Source organism: Rhinolophus ferrumequinum, chromosome 16 (genome assembly GCF_004115265.2).
Source record: "Rhinolophus ferrumequinum isolate MPI-CBG mRhiFer1 chromosome 16, mRhiFer1_v1.p, whole genome shotgun sequence".
NCBI lineage: Eukaryota > Metazoa > Chordata > Mammalia > Chiroptera > Rhinolophidae > Rhinolophus > Rhinolophus ferrumequinum.
Genome location: NC_046299.1, coordinates 41,253,871 through 41,271,198, shown reverse-complemented (window position 1 = coordinate 41,271,198; position 17,328 = coordinate 41,253,871). Strand labels below are relative to the sequence as shown.

The 17,328-nt window shown below is 39.5% G+C and overlaps 1 protein-coding gene across 7 annotated transcripts in view; it reads left to right on the top strand.

Annotated features, from left to right (window-relative positions):
• The window catches only part of RHOBTB1 (Rho related BTB domain containing 1), a 114,033-nt gene that overhangs the window by 62,143 nt on the left and 34,562 nt on the right, over positions 1–17,328 (top strand). For all 7 annotated transcript variants that reach the window (XM_033130677.1, XM_033130680.1, XM_033130681.1 and 4 more), the window contains 2 exons: positions 16,029–16,230; positions 16,572–16,675. In XM_033130677.1, coding sequence (XP_032986568.1) covers positions 16,039–16,230; positions 16,572–16,675 — 296 coding nt within the window. In that variant the 5' untranslated portion in view covers positions 16,029–16,038. The remainder of the gene's footprint in view (positions 1–16,028; positions 16,231–16,571; positions 16,676–17,328) is intronic.

Below are 17,328 nucleotides of genomic sequence, written 5' to 3'. Positions count from 1 at the left end.
AAAATATATAATACTCTTTATTGTAAATCCCATATAGCCAATTGGGTTTCACAGAATGCCTGCTGCTTTTTGCTGAACTCTTCTATCCATAGCCTACCTACGTCACACTTGATGAAGGGGTTAATTCCCATATAAATGTTGGCTGATGTTTTCCTTTATGTTAATGAGTAAGACAAAAGTGAACCAGCAAAGACATATGTCAGAACTGCATTCATTTATCAAAGATATAAATGACTGCTTTGCTGAACCAGATAATAACTTTCAAATACTATAAGTAGATTTTCCTGAAGTGTACTTTTCACAATGTAACAGCTTTCACAACAAAAGCAGCTACACACAGCTTTTAAATTTAATCTACATTATTAACATTTTTAATCATTTTCGTAGGTCAAGATAATTAACAGAACCATGAAACTGTTGTGTAGTGGTTGCCAATTTGTGTGGTGTAAATACTCCCACTATTGCCAATTTCAAGCTCTCCTTGTGACTGAGCATAAAGCTGGAAAGAGATGGCACAGTAGCACACTATAGCACACTACTATACAGTAGTGCCACCATACAGAGAAAATTGGCGTTAATAACCTCAAAAATGTAGTTAACGGTAAAATACATAGAAAATTATGACTTTTGTACCTTTGCTTTTAGTATAATTTATTTAATCAAAACTTTATATAATCTAATTTTTAATATTGACCCTATTTTAACAGGCGTGCAAAAACCCTAGAAATTTAACAGTTGGTTCTCATGGGCTGATCAGGACTGACTCCAGTACATCACTAGATACAGATCACTGGTCCATGATTCCCAACCTTGTGCTATACATTGGAACACCCCAGGAAATGTATAGCCTACCGTCTCAGTAGGTCTGCATTAGGACCCAGGAATCTGAATTTAAAACATTTGCTTGAAGTGCATCTTTTTTAAACAAAACCCCACAAATCGTAAGTATATGACTTAAGGAATTTTCATGATCTGAACATACCCACATAGCCAACACTTACATACAGAAACAGAACATCACCAGCACCCAGAAAGTTCTTATTAAGTCCCTGTCCAGTTACTACACAACCGAAGTAACCGCTATCTTGACTTCTAATACCATAGATTAGTTTTGCCTGATTTTGAGCTGTTATGTAAATGAAATCTCTTCTGTGTCTGGCTTTCCCCCCACAATATTATGTTTGTGAGATGTATGTAGCAGTAGTCCGTTCATTTTGAGTGCTGTGTAGTTTTCCATTGTATAAATAAACCTCAATTTCTTTTTCATTTATCATTTCTACTATTGATGGGTTGTTTCCAGTTATTGGCTATTCTGAATAATGCTGCCAAGAACATTCTTGTAGAGGCAGCAAAAGACACAACAAAACAAATCCCCCAGTGATTCTAATAAGCAGCTGGTCTTTTGACTGCCTTCTCTACAACTTCTCCTTTTTTCTATTTCTCGTATCGTATGACCAACACTATGGATGCTTTTGTGTGAATGTACTTTTTAGTACCATAAGCCATGAAGGTGAGTGCTTCGATTCAATAAATACAGTATGTTCTCCTGGCTCTTTTCGGTATAGGTCCACCAATGCCCTTTTATCTAGACATCTGCTCGTGTGCACTCTAAATGGGGGCGAGATGTGACCTCACGTCAGTAGCATGGATGAATAATAGACATGGTAGAGATTCAGCCAAGGCTCAATTTGGCAGCGGATCATTAAAGCTCTTGGAAAGAGACTTCAAGGAAGGGGAATTGTTTCCCTTTGTGTGTATCAAACAAAAATCAACAGTGAACCCTTAGAATATTTCAGAGTCTAATCTTAAAAATCTATTCGTCTGAAGTAGACCAGGGGCTGTCTTCTGAAAAGGAATTGAAATCTGTGAAAGTTTGATGACTCGATCTAAAAAGATTAGTGAGAGGTATTCCCATTGGCTTGTTCCTACATCTAGTGTTCAGCAGGTGTATCCTTGCTGCATTGTTCTAGGTCAAGTAGCTGTGTAGTTTTTTTGTGTGTTTGTGCCTATTGAGATATTAGAGTCTTTGATGGAAGTCAAGGAAGCTGAATGACCCCGGGCTCCAAGATGATATTGATGATGAGTGGGATGGCTGCTCAGAATTGAAAGAAAGTTTCCAGAAGCAGCAGGGCTTTTTCCTACCATATGAAAGGCACTTCACATAAAGCTCTCAGGGTATGCAGAGAGAAGGTCAAGAGTAGACATTAATTCCGCATAATGAAAGAAGAATATTCTACTCCTTGGTTTTCCTACTTCCCCTCTCTCACTTTTTTGTAAAAACTTATTTGTTATAAAAGAACATGTGTTCGTTATAGAAAAGATGGAATATGTACATCAGAAAAAAAATTAAAATCAGTTATAATCCTAGTTGGCATTAATATTTTAATGCATCTGTGCCAAATGTTGCTGTGTATATTTAGGCACATAATTTTTAAGGAATGGTGTTGCTCTGTAATTTTTTTGGTAATCTTTTTTCTTTAATGATTTCCCATGAACATCTAACTATAACAATAAATGTACTCCTATAAATCATTTTTCATGGCTATATACTCTCCCATTATATGGACATTTATTGTTGTTGTTGTTTAACCAATGTGCTGTGGTTGTATTTCTAAAATTGTTCCCAGTATTTTGTTTCCAAAGTGATATGATGAACAATTTTTTTAATGGAATCTTTTTGTATACCCTAATTATTTTTCTAGGAATAAAGTCTTATAATTGGATGAAATTTATGGATATTTTTAAGTTCTTTAAGTGCCTGTTACACTCCAGAATAATGGCATTATTTTGCACTCCCACAAATAGTTCCTCATCCTGCTTTTTAAAAATGTACACTCTTTCATGTAATAACTTCTACCTAGAGTTGGAAGGTATAGGAACCTGTCCTGAAAATACTAGCCAGAATCTATATATTGATGTCAGGCAGTAAGCTTAAATAAAATATGAGATTTTAAAGTCTGGTTTTTGTCCACCAGCACTTTTGCATTTATGGTCTAACTTTGCTAAGCATCCTGGAGGGGGGAAACAGCTTTCTTCATTTGCCTCAGTCAGAGCATAACCTAATCCTACCTGGCATATTATAGTCTCATAAATGATTAAATGCAATTGTTTGATTGCCATCATATCTGAAGGTTTCACAGCAAGTGGTCTCTCTGGTACTACAAAAGCTGACCCATTGACATCTTCAGAGAATGCTTTCAATGTACAAGTTGCTACAAAACACTATAGAGACTTTTCTTCATAAGGATGGATTTTTAAGCATGTCTATTCAGCAGACTAGTTATTAGCTTTCTCAAACAAGCACTTACAACTTTGACTCTTTAAAGACTTGACAAATATTTTAATTATTAATTCCTGATCCAGCCCTTAGCTAGGGCTTACCCACAGGAGGACTACAGGCCCTCCAAAATCAATGTGTAGGGTCTTTTGTTGCTTTATTTTTTTTTAACTTTAAAAAATTATTGAAGTATAACATACATAGAGAAATGTGTCAAGATCACAAGTGTACAGTCTGCTGAAGTTTTGCAAACAGCATAGCTGTGACTAGCACGTAGATCAAGAATACCACAAATCCTCTGCTTCTGTTCACTACCCACTGTACCTTCAGTGTGTTTGAAATGCTTCAAATGTTATGCCCTAGGTAAGTCATTCATTTATAGAATTTGATTTTTCACTGAACCCTTACTTTATACGAGTTAGTTCCAGTCAGCTTTGATCAACCTTTCTCCCTTGTAACTGAAATTATGTAGACTCTGCCTTTCCAAGTAAAGATTATAACATAAATTCCTGCGCTGAATGTGCGTCAACATTTATGTGTTTGTGATTCGCAGGTACACACATACATATACGGTATGCACACAGGCAAATTTGGAATTTCTTTCTTCTTAATGAATGTAAAGCTGAATTATACTATATTGATCCAAGCTTAAAATGTCTTAACCATAATTGATTGTCACAGGATAATTCATGTGCTATGTTTCTGAAAATTGCTCATTTCAGTTACTATAAGTATTCCCTTTGAACACTCAAAATGTAAAAGCCAAGAATGTTTCATCTTCTGTTTGAGATAAAATTGTATGTGTGTATCCTGTGTGTCCACAGCTGTCTTTCTACATGGTTCAATTTCTGTCCGATACTCAGCAAGGTATCATTTAGATTCCTATGTTGTTGTTCTTCAGTTGAGAGTTTGAGTCAGAAAAAGACAGGTTTAACAAGCTCACTATACTTTGTAAATATATGGTTTTTAAAAATAATTTATAGATCATCAAAGTCATTTATTATTATTGGATTACATCAGTGTACTCTTAGGAGAAGTAACAAGTAAGGGTTATTCTTACACACTCATTACTCTTTTTAAATGCTAAAATACTTTTCCCATTATAGAAGTAATACATCTAAGAATATTCAGCCATAAAAAGTAATGAAGTACTAATATATGTGCAATGTAGATGAACTTGAACACAGGCTGAGTAGAAGACAGACACAACAGGCTACATATTGTATGATTCCATTTATAAGGAATGTCCAGAATTGGCAAATCCATAGACACAGAAAGTAAATTAGTGGTTTCCAGAGCTGGGAGGTGGAGGGATTGGAAATGACTGCTAACGGGCACAAGGTTTCTTTTTTTGGATAATGACAATGTTCTAGAGTTAGATGGAAATAGTTGTACAACTTTGTAAATATAATAAACCCCCCCGGAACTGTACACTTTAAAAGGATGAATTTTATGGCATGTGAATTTTATCTCAATTTTCCAAAGAAAGGTAATATAGTTTCACTGTAAAAAATTTGGAAACCAAAGGAAAGTAGAAAAATGGCAACCAGTTATAGCTCCATTACCCAGTAACAATCACTGTTAATTGTTTTGTGTCTTTCTTCCATTTTTTCTCCATATACTGTTGCAGGAGGAAAAGATTGCTGTTGCTTCTCTTCAGATGACAGAGACACAATTATTAAATTATAAACATTCACATATTGATGCTCACCCATTCCCCGCTCCCAGAAAAAAAAGGGGTGGGTCCCAAGGAAGAGCCATTTAGTTGGTGGAGGGGAACAATGGATAGAAATGCAACTAAGAGAAGCAGAGAGCAACGGCTGGTACTGTAAGAGGGGAAGGAGCAGCTGAAGGGAAAAGATGTGGGGTCCTGAGAGTCAGACTGATTTGAGTGGTTGCCACGAGAGGTGGAACTCTTCTTAGGAGTTTTGCTGCAAGATACTGAGACATTATGTAAACCACACCTCTCTATTGTTAAATATCCGTATGGTTTTCAGGGTTTTCTAAAAGTCAGAAATGGCATTGTGCTAAGATGGTACTTCAAGTGTGAGACTGAGGAAGGCCCAATTTTATTAGAGTTACACATATTTGTTTATTTTATGTAGTTTTCATCAACTATATTTCAGATTACTACCCTGCACTTTCCCCTTAATAGTGTAACATTAGCATTTCTCTATATTATTACAAGCTCAATGTAAACATAATTTTAAATATTGACAATCTTATAGGCACGACTTATTGAGCATCCTCTTGATGGCAGGCACAGTGATTAAAGTATTTTACAAGCATTATCTAATTTAATCTTCACAACAACCCATTGTGGGAAGAAATTATCCCCGGTTGAAAGAGAAGGAAATAGAGGCTTAGAGAGAGTAAGGAATCTGCCAACTTATAGCCTCTCTGCTGTGAGTTTTTATACTCAAACTATCTTTTTTTGCATGATCAAGTCAATAGAGCATATTTTTTCTTTAATTTTTCTTCTGCTGTTCCTTATAGCCTAGCTACTTCAGTAGACCTTTCCTTTCTGTCTTTAGCTAATTGCTTATCCTTTCTATGTATCAGGGTTTTTAATAGACCATAGGTTGAATGGCCTATGTTTATTCCATTCATATAAAAAGGATTCATGCTGGCCAAAAATTGAAGTATATTCCAAATGCTTGGATAACCTTAGCTCTGTCAGAGACCAAGGTAGGGAGCTGTATAGTGACCCAGGAACCCACCCAGTTCCTGAGTGGACAAGCAGAGCCATCAATTACAGTACGGGTGGAGAACTTTGGAAGGTAAAATCAGGACAGTGTTGAGGAAGGTCATCACTGAATATGTACTAGTGCTCAGTCTTAGAGATCGCGCCCTGCGACCCCACTCACTCGCACAGGAATGTCACTCCTACTGTAGTGTCAAAACTGAAATGGGCAGGTTGAGCAGGATGGAATAAACAAAAACAAAACAAAGAGTCTTCTCCATGCTCGGTGATGTCTATCTGGTCCATCCCAAGCAAGGGGCAGTCACTGGGGCTACTCCTTGCTCACGCCAGTATGCTGGTTTACTAAGGGCTTGCCAGTGGCTCCACCACCTACCCTTACCCCAAGCCAGGCCAGCTCTCCTCACTGCATATCACCGGCATCTGTGCTAAAGAGCATCCTGCTTACCTCCCAGGCAAGCTCTGTTCAGTGTGGAAATGGTCAGTCTGCTGGTCTTCAGAGACTTTTCCACTTGGCTCCATAGAAGTCAATTTGGCAGAAATCCTCCCAATCTTTAGTGTATGGTTACTCCTTATCCTTAGCTTCTGGTATTGTCACGGAGTCTGCTATCTGTGTAGAATAAGGTTAATTTTAGTGAGATGTGGGTAGAGGGGGATCCAAGACATCTGTTCTTTCAATGCTGTCTTGCCTTGAAGTCCAGCTAATTGCCTCCTGTCACGTGATTCTATTTAGGCATAGATTGAAATCCCTCATTCAAGACTCACTGTCATTTCAATTATAAATTGTTCTCTATATTTAGTGGGGACATATACCTCCCTTCTCCCCTTCTTTTCCAGCCAAGTCGTGATTCATCCAAAAGGGCTAGGAATCGCTTGAATTAGGATGTTAAATTCTAAAAGTGGATGAGAACTTTATGAGAGCCTTATATGTAAATATTGTTAAGATTCATAAATTGGCTCTAGTTGCTAGAGTACAATAAATGATCACATTCTTTTTTTTTTTTTAAATCAAATCTGGCCCTAACCACTCCTGTCTGCGTCTATTGGGGCTCTCCCCTGTCCCCCACCCTCCTGTTTGGTGGAGGGGCCTGGTCCTTAGTCCCTGGTGGTTCTCATAGTTACTGATTCTCTTCCTGACGGGGAGCCATGGCTGGTGCGATGCCATCTGTCAAACACCGCTCCCATGATGAGCCACACAGATGTCCCTCAAGGTGTTCCTCTCGCCGACTGCAGGCTTAGCACATGCTGCTGCTTTCGAGGCCACAGACTTAATGATCACTCATCAGAGATAGCCGAGTGTAAGTTCTCTGCCAGCCCCAGGTAGAAGTTTTCCTAAGGAAGGTGGAATGGCTATACTTTCATATTCTCTTTAACAAATATATATTGAAAGCCGCGTATGGCACTGTGAAAGGCACTGTGAAAAGCTTGAGGATTTAAAGATGAATAACATTCTCTGTTGTCAAAAATATAATCCTGGTGACATGAAAGTGATATTCATATAAGCATACTTGTCAATATTACAAATCGAAATTTGATACATACCCTAGGAGACGATATAAAGGAAGCATGTTTTCAGTGCACCTTCTCCCAAAAATGTCACTTGCGTCTGTCTACTTGCTCCATCTCTGCTGATTCCACCCTGGTCCAAGTTTCTACCCTTTCTCTCCCGGTGAACGTGGGATCCTTCTAACTGGTCCTTCTGCCATCGCTCACATTTCCTACAGCATGTTCTCCACACAGCAATCTCGGGGATATCAGTGATAGTTTTAAAAAGCAAATCAGAACCTGGTACTCCTCTGCCTACAGCACTTCAGTGGCTTCTCACTGAAGTGAGAATAAATCCATTTATTTGTATGCATTCATTCTCATTTAGAATAAAATCCAAACCCCTGACTGTGGCCTAAAAGGTCATGTATGATCTGGCCCCTGCCTGCCTTTCTAACCTTCCCCCTCACCAGTTTCCCTGATGCTTGCTGTCTTTTCCCAGCCTGCTTCCTTTCCCATTTCATGACTGGGCCCTTCTCATTGTTCAGAGAGCAGGAAAATGGGGCTTCCTCAGGGAGGCCTCCCTAGTCTTCCCTGCAAGCCTCCCACCCATTATTTTCTCTCAAGGAACCTACCAAATGTAGGATTCCATCTACCTGTTTAGTTGTCTCTCCCCACTTCACTGTGAGGTCCATGAGGGCAAGACCATTACCTGGCTTGTTTACTACTGTACACCCAAAGGCCTGGCACTCACTAAGCATTCAGGCTGTATTTCTTTGACTAATTAAAACTGCCTGAGTCCTAAAAGTGGAGGACAATTCCAGCTGCTGGATCGGGGGCCTGAGAAAGATTGCTTGAGCAGAAGTAACAGCAAAAGCAAAGTCAAAGGAGAGGTCACATGGCATATATGTAGCCGGAAGTAGACCCGTGTGTTCAGAACATAGCACACAGTTTACTTGTGGTGGTTTTGAAACCATTCTAGAATTTTCATGCATCTTTTAAGATAATGTTTTATCTGTTCTTTATTTTTCAACTGGGGCAGCATTTATTCAGGGCAGTGGATAGATAGCAAGTTTATTTCTAATCCTGGCTCACCTCCCCTACTGACCCTGAGTTTAAAAAAAAAAGAGAGAGAGAACATGATCTTGTGTAGGTTTCCATTATCACAGGGCTCTGGCAGGAGAATGACTGGATGTTTAAAAAAAAGTGCCTCTGTATTATTTGTATTCCTGAGCTTCTATGCAGAGTCCTTTCTGTTACTTAATCTCTTCTCTTTTCTGTTTTAATCAAGACGTTCAATTGAAAACAAAAAAAGTGTTGATTTGAATGATGAAAGGCCGTTTTATCCTGGAACTGTATTTCTGTGAAGTTTTGATTTTGGGGAGCCCAGCCCGTCTCTTTCCCAGCTCTGGACCCATTCTCCATTCCAGCTGAGATGTTTGTATTATGCATAAAGCAGTTCCTGCCTGCCTAGGACTGGTGATTAAGAGCTCAGGATAATGAAATCTGCACAGTTGAAACTTGGCTGTTGACTATAGTTATTATGCAACTCTTAACATTTCCCTTTTGTTTCTGTCCATAATATAAACTTCTCAGTTTTTCTTTCAGAGCTAACTCTTCAAATACACTAAAATTGGTTCCACTAGTATTTTTAACGACCAAGTTACATTATTTCTTAATGTTCAGATTATATACTTTTCTAAAGGACAAGAAGATTTAGTGGCTGTGCAATAACCTTGTTCAAACTCCTTACGAACAACCAAATGGGGCTAAAAGTGCAAAGGCCCCTGTCTGGCTCTTAGATTTTTGTCTTTAAGCAGATTGTTCACCATGCCTTGATTAAAACAGCACATATAACAAGAGACAAAGCCAAAATGATGGTAAGGGGTGGCATATTTCGATGGTGGGGTGATTTCAGAGCAATTAGGAGACAATTAATCTGCCCACCCTCCCTAATACCTGAATTTCTAATGTTAGAAGAGACTCGCACCCTCACCTGAATTCAAATAATGTGCCTATACTAAAGTGCTCCTCTCCGGAGCAGGCAGGAATATCTTGTTTCATCAGCCACAGTGCCCCGGAATTATTGAATTATGGGGACAGGACTCTTTGACCATTATCTAGCCATAGTGCAATTGAGGGAGTGAGTGTACAAGACACTTCCTGCGAGCCTCTTTCTTAAGAGAGGAACAGGACATCATGAAGGCCATTTTGTCAAGGACTAAAGGTGGGGGTGGGATATCACCGTAGGAAGGGAAATGATTTGAAGAGGAGGCCAGGGCAGCTAAGGTCACATCTGGCTATGTCAGTGGTTTGCCCATGGTTGGCCCTCGCAGAGAGTCACTAATTAGGGGACCTATGTGGGATATCACCGTAGGAAGGGAAATGATTTGAAGAGGAGGCCAGGGCAGCTAAGGTCACATCTGGCTATGTCAGTGGTTTGCCCATGGTTGGCCCTCGCAGAGAGTCACTAATTAGGGGACCTGTGGACCAGAGTGGGTAGTCAGAGAAAGCTTGACAGAAGAAGGGCATTGCATAGTCGTATATATACCAAGCATGTCAGTACATAGCAGCACCCCAGAAAACTTGATGATTCATTAAGTGCATAAAATGGGCACTTTGAAGGAAAAGTCAAAAGTTCACAAACTTCCATTCCATGATTTGCTAATACAGGATAGTATGAGTCTATATGTGTGTTTGTCTTTCTGATTGCTTCTCCTATAACCATTTATTGGTACAGAGAAGAAAGTAAGTTAGTCTGCATGGAAGCAGGGCTGTTAGAAAAACTTTTTAAAGGAGGTAACATCTGAATAGGTTTTAAGGAATGAATAGAATTTGCCATGCAGACAAGGAATGGTAGAGGGTTGGCAGAGGGAACGCTATGTGTAAAGACATTGAGGTAGCAAACAACATTTAGAATTTGGGAAGCTATTTTATGTGGCTAAATCATGCAATATTGAGTTCCTATTGCTGCTGTAACAAATTACCAAAAATTTAGTGGCTTAAAGCAACACAAATTTATTCTTACAGTTCTAGAGGTCAAAAATCTGAAATGGGCCTCATTGGGCTAAAGTCAAGGTCTTAGCAGGCTGTGTTCTTTCTGGAGACTCTAGAGGAGAATGTGTTGCTTACCTTTTCCAGCTTCTAGAGGTCACCTGCATTCTGGCTTTTGGCCCTTTCCTCCATCTTCAAAGCCAGCAGTGTAGCATCTTCATATTTCTCTCTGACTCTGACCTTCTGCCTCCTTCCACATGCAAAGGGCCTTTGTGATTATATTGCACCTAACCAGGTAAATAAGATACTCTCCTCTTAGTAAGGTCAGCTGATTAGCAACCTTAATTCCATCTGCTACCCTAATTGCCCCATGCCATATAACAGAACATATTCATAGATCCCGGAAATAAGGACATGGACGTCTCTGAGGGACCCTTATTGTGCCTACCAAACATGTAGCACAAGGTGTTAAAGGTGATTATGAGGAAAGTTGGCATGATCAATCAACACTTGGTGGAAAAGATCATCCATCCATATGGGGTCTATAAGCTGATTTTTTTTTTTTTTTTAAATGAAGGAATCAAGGTGCTGGAGATTTTCCTAAGGTATGTTTCAGTTAACTACTGCTGTACGACAAATCACCCCAAAACTTGGTGGCTTAAAACGACAATCTATTCTCACGATTCTGTAAGATTTGGCTAGGTGATTTCTGGGCTGGTTTCACCTGGGCTCCTTCATAAAGCTATATTCAGCTGGAAAGTTGGCTGGGCTACAAGATCCAAGATGGCCTCACACTATACGGCATTTGGTGAGACCATCCACAGGGCTTCCTCAGGTGTTCTAACTGTGAATTCTCATCCTCTGCTAGGCTAGGCCAGCTTCCTTAGATGACGACATCAGGACAGCCTTCCAACAGCATGAAAATGGAGGTGCAGGGCCTCTGGACTCACAGAGCATCACCGCCACGTTCTTTTGGGTGGGCCAAGTAGTCACAAGCTTAGCTCAAATTCAAGCAGAACGGAAATAGATTCCATCTCCTGATGGGCGGTGCTGCAGTGGCCATATTTCATCTAGGATAAGCTATAAAGATGGTAGGATTTTGAAATACGTAATTTCAGAGGTAAAATGTTTCTGGATGACAGCAATATCCAGCACATGACGAAAAGCATGAGTGGCCCAAGTAGAGTGTGGCAAAGGTCACTAGCATTGAAGAGGGGAAGAAACTGTGAGCCTAGGGTGTGGGATGCATCATCCTGTGTACACAACGAGAAAGCTAAGTTGGTGGGGAACGGGACCTCAAGTCCAGGAGATGATAGTATCAACGGCATGGGCAGATATGGGACAATCAAGCCAGATGGGGTCATTGGACAGCCAGAAGACCGTGGCCACAGTTCTAAGTCAGCCTTACACGGCACTCAGAGCGGCACTCAGAGCTGCAGCCACCCTGCACCACCTCTCCCGGTCCTTCACTTCCCAGCCTCCATATTGTCTCGTTCACTTGACTATTTTTAAAGAAAATTACCACTTCTGACTTCCAAAGTGTGCAGGTAGCTTCGTCAGTTATTTTAACTGTCAGCAACTATATCCTGCAGGTTCAGTCTTCAATGAGTAAGAAGACTACAAATCTGCCATAGTAACAGGTTATCAGTGTCAGTTCTTTCTAGCTTTCTCTTTGATACTTTCCTTGCCTCCTCAGCTGTGTATCTAAAGGCAAAAGGGTATCTGCATAGATCTTCAGGATTTATGGTGGTGAAATTTATTAACAGCATTAAATGAATAGTATTTATTACTCTCAGCCTAAAAAAAATCAGAAACCAGATAGTCATTATCCAGATGGTCCCAAGAGCTCATTCAACATAAGAGTGCTAGATATGAATAAATTAGAGCCTGTAACAAGTAAAGAATGAGAAAATTGCATATTTTTATAATTACTACCATAATTTAATGTTTATTTATGTGTAACAGATGAACAATCAGTTTACAATAATACACGTGTAGCATGAGTTTGCATCCTAGGCTGTGATTTCATACCCTTAAATTGCTTTTGGATTATGACAAAATTAATTTCTACCTAAAAGGAAAGATCTTCAGTATTTGAAAATATAGGAAAGCCTTCCTGAAAAGTCCATGTCTGAAGTGAGTGGTCTTGGTGATGAGGATTTAATTCTGCTCTGCCTTTTATTTCCCTTACATGCTGTCCCCTTAGCACAAGATTCACCACCTTTGGCAGTTACTTCATTTTGAGCAGATTGCTAGAGATTAGAGGACTCAGAGATGTTATTCTCACCTTTGACACAGAAATTCTTTTTAGCATGAGATGTGTCTATAAATAAATAATGATATTTTTGTTTTCATAGCCTTAATATAAAAGTAGGAGGCTTTTGTCCCTCTAAAATAGTCTCCGGTAATAGCTACACAGCTATTCCACCTATGCTGCCATGATTCAAATTATTTGGTACTATCTCTCTTTGGGGGCTGCTCTCAGAGCTAGTTTGCAAGCCACCAAGAAAACCAACTCTATATTTTTTGTGTCACATCTCAAGTTTGACGACATTCACACATTCTTCAAATTTTAGGGATTGGCTCTCTGTGACTTTTAATTATCTAAAAAAAAATTAAAAAATAAAATTCATTCTCAGAAGAATAAGGTTTTCCACCACCCAGAGCATTCGAAATAATATACCTCAGTTTCCAGAGTTGTGAGGCTCCAAATGGAACCTGTTTTTCTGGCACAGGCTATACCCCATGGTAATATCACCAGAAACTTATCAAAGACTATTAAGAAGCATTATCATTTTCATTCTACAATCTAGAAATGCCCACTAAAAAATATGTTTAACCTTCCTTTTTAACTCTGTTATCGTTTAGTTAATGATATACTCCTCCCCACCCAGAATTTTTTCTGCCTTTTCTGCAAAAAGTCAGCTATGCTCCATTTGTATTTAGCTCTTTGTTTTTCAATGAATTACCCTTTAATTGCTCTACTAAAATTTATCCCTTTTATAGATCTTTGTGATTATTAAGTCTATGATTTTGCGTCTAATTCTGGTCTTCCACCTGACTCAATTTTATTGTTATCTAAAGGCATCCATCAAATACTATAGAGATTCCTCAAAAAATTAAGAAAAGAATTATCATATGACCCAGCGATCCCTCTTCTGTGTATCTCCCTGAAAAATTTGAAAACATTTATCGTAAAGACATATGTCACCCCTATGTTCATTACAGCGTTATTCACGGAGGCCAAAACATGGAAACAACTGAAATTTCCTTCAATAGATGATTGGATAAAGAAGATGTGGTACATATAGACAATGGAATGTTACTCGGCCATAAGAAAAGATGAAATACTGCCATTTGTGACAACATGGATGGAAAAAGTCAAGAACCATATGATTTCACTCATATATGCAATATAAAACTGACAAACAGGACAAACAAACAAAACACTCATAGACACAGACAACAGCATAGTGGTTACCAGAGGATAAGGGGGTAGGTAGAAAAGGGTAAAGGGGTTCAAACATATGGTGACAGAAGGAGATTTGACTTCACGTGGTGAACGCACAATGCAATATATAGATGATGTACTATAGAATTGTACACTTCAAACCTATATAATTAGCCAATGTCACCCCAATAAATTTAATTGAAAAATGAAACAAAGCCATTCACCTTCAGCATCATGATTATAATTTTTGAAGTCATCCATGTGTCAGGTGTGGCAGCAGGGACTGAAAACATCAGTTCATCTAATCTTCACAACCATACAAGATTGGTACTATAATTCCCACTTCACAGATGAGGAAGTACAAATAACTTGCTTAAAATCAAATGACTAGAGAATGGGGAGACTAGGATTCAAACTCATATCAATCGAAAGCAGGGACTTCTCAACTTCAGCACTATGACATTTTGTTGGGGGGCTGTCCTCTGCATTCTACTATGTTTAGCAGAATTTCTGGCCTCTACCCACTAGAAGCAGGTAGCACTCCTCCAACCCCACTGTGACAACCAGGAATATCTCCAGACATTGCTAAATGTTCTCTGGTGGGTACTTAAGAACCATTCATCTAATGCCAAAGTCATGCTTTTGCCATATTATACTATTAAATAGGGAACTAGTGAAACCGTAGAATGCTAAGGCGAGATTTTGGAAAGACCGCCCTTCAGAATCAGCATTTGCCAGGTAGTGGGCAGGTATCTGCCTATTTTAAGCCTCTCCAATGGTGTAGACACCACAGCTCAGATCCTAGCCTCACCACACATCTGTTCCTTAAATCACTCCACTCCATTCCTGTCAAATAGTTCTCCAGCCTCTGGTTTATCACCTCCTGGGATGGTGTTACAGAAGACAGAAGACAATTCCATGTGCAGATGGTCTTAACTATGAACAAGCATTCTTCTTAATATTCTTCCTTCTATCTCTCCCTCTCTCATATTATCCAAATGATCATTTTTCTCAAATCAGTTGAATTAAACAAACGCTTATTGAGTCCCCATTATGTGTTAGGTCCTACTCTAAATAGTTTCTTTACCATTATGGCCATTAAAACCATTATTGACTCTTTAAGAGTGACCATCCAACCAATTTTTTTCAGTTTAACAATAGACTTCCTCAAAAGGAAAATTATAGTCCATCAAAATCTTCAAATGGATGGGTTGCCCCTCCAGCTTCTACGAGCTCTGCAGTTTATGGGCATTCCCGTCTGGGCTAGCAGTAGCTTTCCCTCTTCCCCTTGACTTCTCACTCAAAAACCCCTTTTAAACCTCTTTTGATGGTTTCAGAAAGATTCCAGAGTAGTTCCTCAGCTTGGTAAAATCATTCTTTACCAAATGCTCCAGACTTCTTGATGAAAACACAGAAAGGAAGAGAATGAAAAAATATGTATTGCTTTACGGTGTTGTTCCAGAGAATACCTTTTTTTATGAATTTGATAAATAAAAATGAATTAATAACTATCAATTGTTAATTTTGTTAATGTATCAAAATTCAGCCTTACAGTTTACTCTTCTTTAAAGTCAGGCAGTCCTTTCTGCTTGCACTTTTGAATCTCCTCTTAAGTCATCGTGATAACTTAGAACCTATAAAAAACTGCTTTTCAATGAGAGCTATTGGATCGCTGGAAGATTGTGATGGTATGGATGTTAGTGTTGCCAAGGCAGCTTATGCCCCAAATGTCTAAGGTTAAGCCTGCAGGTGAAGATTCTCTATAACCGGTCAACATGAGTAGCGGGTAAGCTATAAATGTGTGCCAGCAGTCCTGACTCATCTGGATGGATCTCCAGCAGGCAGGTTGTGTTTAGAGAAAACCAAGGAGAAAATAACATGTTAACTGGAATAAACTGTTTGGGGTCAAAATAACAATCCAGTGTTTTTGTACTTGTGTGAGATATAAAAAGAAAATTCAAGTTTCACGTAGGCTTAGTATAAACTTCCAGACTTCATGTTTATGCTTGGGCACCTCGGAAGAAGCGCCTGGACAAAGAGAAAACTGCCTGAACCCCTCATGTCTGTGATTGTTCTGGAAAAGCATGGGGATCTTTAATGTGGTGTCCACTCTCTTATAGAGCTTTATAAATGGACACTGACATGGACTACGAAAGACCCAACGTCGAAACCATCAAGTGCGTGGTGGTGGGAGACAACGCTGTGGGGAAGACGCGCTTGATCTGTGCCCGAGCGTGTAACACGACGCTAACGCAGTATCAGCTGCTGGCCACCCATGTCCCAACCGTGTGGGCAATTGACCAGTACCGGGTCTGCCAGGAGGTAGGATGTGCAGAGTTTCTTTAGAACCCACAGACTGCTACTGCCAGTCTGATTTTTTAAAGGGAAAAGATACAATGTGTGCGTTGGAAATAAAATGAACCTTTTTAGTGCCATAAGAGAAAACACAAGCAAAATGCACACTTGGGAGTATGGCTGTGGTATCCTGAACAAGGAGGGTTTGAGTCATGTGATTCCAGGAAGAGAATTAGGACTTAGCTTAAGTCCTGTTAGGTGGAATGACAGAACTAAATGGAAGTGAGTCAGGTGGGCAGTGAGGGGTGCTGGCCCAGACGTCGTTCTCCTGAATGATACTGAGCTTGGATGCTCTCTCTTTCCTGCAGGTCTTGGAGCGTTCCCGGGATGTGGTTGACGAAGTGAGTGTTTCTCTCAGGCTTTGGGACACTTTTGGCGACCATCACAAAGACAGGCGGTTTGCGTATGGCAGGTAAACCCAGACTGGTGCGGTGCAGTTGAGCTTGAGTACAGTTTCCTTTCCAAAATCCACAGCTGCTTCATGGATCAACAACAACCACATCATATGGCCTTGACATGTCTTGGGTTCTGCACTGTGTCTAAGAAAAGAAAAAGAACTCCCCAAACAGGGCTATTTCCTGTTGTCAAGAAAAGCAGTCTGCCTTGCCACTAGGTTCCTCCCAGGAATTACTTTACTTCAAACAACCAGTGCTAGTTAAATTGGGACCTTAACTAGACGAGGATTCTCCTGTGCCTCAGCCATGGGCTGCTCTGATTGCTCTTTTCCTGAATGATGCTTTATTTGCCTTCTGTTAAAGTGTTTTAAGTTATTTTAGCACTTGGCCACCCCACTTCTGAAGGTCTCTTTGGTCTTTTCATGACCACATTTGCGGAGTCTGGTGTTATTTGCTCTGGGCTTTGTTATCTGAAAAGTCTATTACTTTTATTTGAAGGTCATTTTTAAAACCAAAGAAAAATATCTCTGAAGGCGTATTTCCGAAATGAACTGACGCACTCATATCTATTTTTCATTAAAAAAAGAAAAAGATGACGAAGGGAAAGTCCAGTAAAGGGAAGATTAATCTAGAAGCATTAATATGAATAGGAATATGGTCCAAGTGCCTT